The 6,238-nt window shown below is 35.0% G+C and overlaps 1 protein-coding gene across 5 annotated transcripts; it reads right to left on the bottom strand.

The window, feature by feature from the left end:
* Nucleotides 1-4,016: 4,016 nt before the first annotated feature.
* LOC107042504 (protein zyg-11 homolog B) lies at nt 4,017-5,815 on the bottom strand (the record flags this gene model as incomplete). 5 transcript variants are annotated; one of them, XM_015263566.1, is given in 4 exon segments in its annotated part: nt 4,017-4,211; nt 4,275-4,509; nt 4,804-5,084; nt 5,377-5,815. In XM_015263566.1, coding segments are annotated over 3 exon segments (563 nt in total), but the record flags the coding sequence as incomplete, so codon positions are not given.
* Nucleotides 5,816-6,238: the final 423 nt, after the last annotated feature.

Here is a 6,238-nt window from a genome sequence, read left to right as displayed (position 1 = left end):
CACAATTCCGGGAGAAGGAAATTTCTTTCAGAACTTACTACTTTTCTCTATTCTTTTACAGAAATTCGAAAATTTTGTCAAATTGGAGTATGAGAAAGCCAATAAATTTTTCTATTTTTTTCAAAATTTTCATTCGATATTTTCATACTATTTTTAATTTGCGATTCTCCAACTTTGTTTATGATACCTTTTTTCGGTGAATTTACAAAATTTCCTTTCATAGCCAATACATTAATGTGTACATTGACTGAGAATGAGAACTAAAAAATATTTTTACGAATTATTTGCTCGTTTCTTATTTCAGGCTAGAAATGCTCTTCAAAAGTCGCGCCCATTTTCGCGAAATTATTTATGAAGATTCCCCTTTATAGTACCCGTTTTTTTCAATGCCATCTGTCGGTGTCTCCGCCGAAGTTCGTCCTCATTCGAGCTATTTTGAGTTCGACTTTCGGCGTTCGACTTTTTTCAATTCGAGTTTTACCCTTCGTGTCTTTTATGAATAGAAAAAAAAAAGAGGATTATCAAACGATGAATTATATACGACAGAAGAAAATAATATGCAAAATGACCATTCGGAAGTGTATTGCTAATTTATTAGCAAAAATAACCATACTATATTATGGAGAAAAAAGCAATTTCCCAAACACCCAAAACATATTTTTGAGTGACTGCNCTACCCGTTTTTTCAATGCCATCTGTCGGTGTCCCCGCCGAAGTTCGTCCTCATTCGAGCTATTTTGAGTTCGACTTTCGGCGTTCGACTTTTTTCAATTCGAGTTTTACCCTTCGTGTCTTTTATGAATAGAAAAAAAAAGAGGATTATCAAACGATGAATTATATACGACAGAAGAAAATAATATGCAAAATGACCATTCGGAAGTGTATTGCTAATTTATTAGCAAAAATAACCATACTATATTATGGAGAAAAAAGCAATTTCCCAAACACCCAAAACATATTTTTGAGTGACTGCATGTGTGATAAATATAATAATAAGCAAAAATAACAATACTATATGACGATAAACGTAATTTCCCACTTGTTTCATTCCATTCTTGGCTTTCAAGNATTACATCCTAAAAACGTATTCTCAATTATATTTACATAATTTATATCATGAAAAATACTATTAAATTCTAACTATCGACAATTTATGGCCCGCAAAACTTAATTATTGTTTTTGGAGTGATAAAAAATTAGCCAGGAAACAGCCATGTAATAACCCGGCTGCTCAATCGATGAAAAAAAGGCAGTTCGACGGAGAATTAAATTCTCCATTAATTAACCCTCTTTATATTTTTTTGTTACAGAGATTAAGGAATGAAAGAGGGTTAATTAATGGAGAATTTAATTCTCCGTCGAACTGCCGTTTGTTCATCCCTCAATCTCAATTAGGAGGGGAGAAGTGAATTTTTAATTCGCGGGTGAATGGTGAAAAGTCAGTGTGCGCCGCGAAAAAATTATTTTTCTCACTGGCCCCTGAATTTCATGGCAGTTTAAATTTTTTTGTTACAGAGATTAAAGAATGAAAGAGGGTTAATTGATGGGGAATTTAATTTAGTTCTCCGTCAAACAGCCTTTTTTTCATCCCTTAATTTCAATTAGGAGGGGAGAGACAAATTTCTAATTCGCGGGCGAATGGTGAAAAGTCACTGTGCGCCGAGAAGAAAATTATTTTGCTCACTGGCCCATGACTTTTGTCGTAGTTTGTATTTTTTTGTTACAGAGATTAAGGGATGCAACGGGGATCGATTGATGGGGAATTTAATTCTCCATCACACCGGCTGTGTTTCATTCCTTAATATTAATTAGCCAGCAAATGAATCACCTGAAAAACATTAAGAACATGTTGAGGACGAGGAGGGCATAAATTCCCCTCCGAAACTATTTCTGTGACAGCGCCACAGTGGGACTGCTACTGCCGAGTTACCGGCACAAGCAGCTCGCCCAGCCATCAGATTCGACCGTGGCGCCATCCCTCCGTTGGGGTCGTACTATTTTTGGCTTGGGGTCACTTGAACCCCGAGATCTGAGCCTCTACTTTAGTCAATCCTCTTTGGAATGCTCCATCGAATATTTACATTATTTCATTACATCCTAAAAACGTATTGTCAATTATATTTACATAATTTATATCATGGAAAAATATTATTAAATTCTAACCATCATCAATTTATGGCCCGCAAAGCTTAATTATTGTTTTTGGAATGATAAAAAATTAGCCAGGGAACAGCCATGTAATAACCCGGCTGTTCAATCGCCAGGGATAGGAAATGTTGAAAAAACTGCTATTTGCGCAATATCGTTCAAACTTTCGTTTTCGAAACTTTTTCGAACTTTCTCAAGCCAATGCAATGAAGAAATTGGATGATTGAAAATCTTGGAATAAAAAAGATTTTGGCTTTTTGTTTATTTCATGAAAAAATTTTATATTTCTTGATTTTGAGGTATAAGCAAGTGGTTTTATTAATCAAAACCTCAATAAACAGGAATCAGATGAAACAATCGAAATCGAACAGTTTATGCAAGTTACACACTTGGCCTATATGATTTGGAAAAACATGAGATTAATTTTTTGATTCCACCCATTCAAGTTTATCTAATTATTCATCACGTCAACTACCCTGCCACTTCTTAACACTTATCACGAACAAATAATGTCACATTCAACTCGTTATAAACAAATTCGTGTGTAGAAAATATGCATTGATGTATTCAATGCATCACCGCGTTTCTTATTTGAGGTTAGAAATCCGCTTTATAATTCGCGCGCACTTTCTCACATGAAACTTCCCGACGCGACAGCGGCTTTAGTACTTGAGGTGATCGAGCTCATGAAAAACAGCCGTAATTTCCCCGTAAAGCTATTTTCGCCATGTTCGAGTTTTCATTTTCGATTCGAGATATTGCCCATGGTTTTTTTAGTAAGGATTATCCAAAAGACAAGCCAGAAAAATAAAAGAAAGATTGAAATGTGGGAAAAAGTGTAGGTTTTAAAATAGTAGATCATGTCATAAGGCGATAAAAGTATTATCTAACGAATGTGATTATAACCCTCGCCTTCGGCTCGGATTATAAAGGATTCGTCAGATAATACTTTTATCGCCGTGTGACATAAAAATATTTTGAACACAAAAATAGTCGAAATAGATTGAAAATTTGTAATTAAAATATGATTTTTTGTTTTGTTCAGCGATTAGTTTTCTGCGAGAGAACAATAGATTTCCCTCCGTCTCAACTCCTACATGCCCAACCCACCAGAAATATTTTAAAATGTATTATTGACCGTTATAGCTGAGGAGAAATGAAGGAAAAAATATTAATCGAGTGGTGGGATTAATTTGAAGAATGATAAGTACTTTCCTTTCAAATTTTCATTTCTGATTCTTAACGTTTTTCTCTTTTATTTGCATTTTTTTTCGTTTACAATTTCTCACATGCGAGTAGTTGCACTCCTTGTTTTTTCTTCCGGAAAGGGAAGATTTACTTTTTGAAATTATGTTTCACGTAGTTGCAATGACAAAACTAATGCAGGTGCAGCCAAACGCATATACTCCTCCTCTAAGTTGTCGAGAATAAAAAAATGGAATGATTCAATTTCTACAGGTAATCAACACGTCTCCATCCAACTTGAGTCAGATCGAAGATTGAATAAAATCCTCTTAGCGATTCAATTCAGTTGTCTAGATAAAACTTTTAAAATTTTCCATTTCTATTGAAGAAATAAAGCAAAAAGAACTGGTCGGGAAGTTATTAGTTTGGTTAATGGGTCTCAAACTACCATTCACTCCCATCCAACTCTAATAATGGCACTGTCAGTGCAGGCGAGCGAAAGGTCCCCGGTCACTAATTGATTTTTTCATTGGACCCTTCACCACTAATATTAGTGCAATATATCACAGCAAACAATATTTGCGGCACTATGTAAAAACTTGTGACATGAATTCACCAAAAAATTTCGGCTAATTCACTCACGTATTGTTGGCTAGGATGGATAAAAATATAAGATATTTTACCTAGAACAATCTATGAAGCTTCCCTTGGCAACACTCAACGACCGAAGATTTTGTAAACTCCATTCACCAAGACAACTTATCAAGTCATTTATAGTGATCTTCAGTCCCTTTACTTCCAGATCCACGACCTTGTGTTGTTTCAACACTTTCAATCCTTTAGTAGAGAGGTTGGATGCGTCTTTCAGTCTCACATATCTACAAATTGAGTATTCAATTATTTTTGTCTCTTTTTAATAACGCAAAGTTGTATACAACTACCTCAATCTCGTTGTTTTTGAATCGAACAGAGTGATGGTCAGATCAGATAAAGCTTTTTTCTCACAGAGACTCGCCAATAGTTGTTCAGATATTTCAGCTGGTAGAAATACATCGGGATCTTTGAAACTTAATCTCGTTGCGGTTTCATGTGTTGAATTGTTGATGGGGGAGTTTGTCAATGTTCCAGATGATACAGAAACGTTGTTTTCGATAGCAGAACCATTCGATCGATCTTCTTACAATATAAATATTTTTACAATAAAAATTAATACATGAAAAATTGCTACAAAATATAAGGGTAAAAAATCAAAATTCTATACTGAAGTGATGAAAATTAATGAGTTGGTTTATCTAGTAATTAGAGAACTTCTCGAGAATGGGGGATTTTTGAGATGGTGGGTACCTCTCACTATGTCCTACTAAAATCATCCCCTCACAAAATTGCAACCATCATATTAACAGTTATGTCACATCTAAACAGTAATTCCTGTTTATAGTCTGGTAAGTAAAAGCGTAATCATTCACATACCAATATCTACAACAGCTGAGGTGCTCACATTAGTGCCGCCAGAATCACCAAGCTGTACTTCGCAGAGGGCAAGAACATTGTCACAGATAAAATCTACACACACTTCCTCGAGGCTTCTCGGTGATTCAAACATTTTTCAAATTTTTTCTGGCATTCGAAATGTCAAAAAAATTCATCAACTTCAAGTAAGTAGAACTTCATCAACGATTCATCTGTTTCATAATCAGTTTCACTTCATTGACATTTCCGTGTAGAACGATGAACCGTCAGGTTTCATGATTCTGCAAAATTAATGTTGACAGTCAAAACTTTGCTAATGAGATTCTTAGTATTTTCACGATTTTTTTTATAACTTCATGAAAATATTACATAACATGAATGTTCACTGCATAATTATGAGAATCGATAATCTGTGTTACACGACTTCAGCATTGTTAATGAATTATTCGATCAATGTTAAGTCCACTAAAACAATAAACAACCATTCTATGGAATCGATGTAGGCTGTAATGGATATGTTGCAAATAATAATCAACTCCAGAAAATGAATGATTAAAACCCAATGCTACGTACTCACTAAATGGATAAAATGGGTTTACACCTATGAAATGTCCTCCATCCTGAAGGGTCAGTTGTCAAAATCAAAGCTTAAAGATTCACACTCATTACAAGTGGGATACAATGACGGTCATGGAGAAAATGGTCGTTGAGAAAGAACTAAAAAATTTAGTCTCGACCTCGATTGCGCAAGAAAGAGTATCTGTTTCACCAAATATTTGCGGAATATATATGAAAAAGTGATGAATAATTTCACATTTTGGAATACTGAGGTTTTTAACACAATCTTTCTTCACTGACTGGCAAGATGGTTGAGATGTCAATGGGAGTTGCAATCGTAAATAGTGAATATGAGATTAGGCGGTTGATATAACGTTGCGAGAATGAGGATAAAAAAAATGTGTGTATCGTCAGACTTTCAACTCTGCATGAGCTTGACAGATAACACCGTGCCTGCAACGGTTCAGGCAGGAGGGAGAAACCTACCACCCCTACCACTAGTGTTTCCCGATCCTGTATCGATACTCACTTATATCGATATTGTTTGTTCCGACATTCGATATTATGTATCGATATTTGCGCATCGCGATATTGGGTGTATCGATATTTCTGGCTTGGGATCGATATTATCTCACGAACCAGTAATGAAAAAATAAAATAAATGTAAAAAATATTCATAACGGATTTAAGGATAATCGGGCGAGGAGGAAATGTAAGAGATGAGGCGGAGGGGTTTCTATTGTTTTCCTGTAGAAAACCAATCGCTGAACAAAAAAATTTTTCCCATTCGGATTCAAAATTCAGGCAATATTAGGAAGTATCTCCGGTTAAAAATTATGTTTGGAGCTAATCAAATTTATTTGTATCTGTTCCACGC

This window comes from Diachasma alloeum, unplaced genomic scaffold (assembly GCF_001412515.2).
Source record: "Diachasma alloeum isolate Michigan unplaced genomic scaffold, Dall2.0 Dall_scaffold_00482, whole genome shotgun sequence".
Classification (NCBI taxonomy): Eukaryota; Metazoa; Arthropoda; class Insecta; order Hymenoptera; family Braconidae; genus Diachasma; species Diachasma alloeum.
Note: the sequence above shows the minus strand (reverse complement) of the source record. Positions and strands in the feature narration are given on the sequence as shown.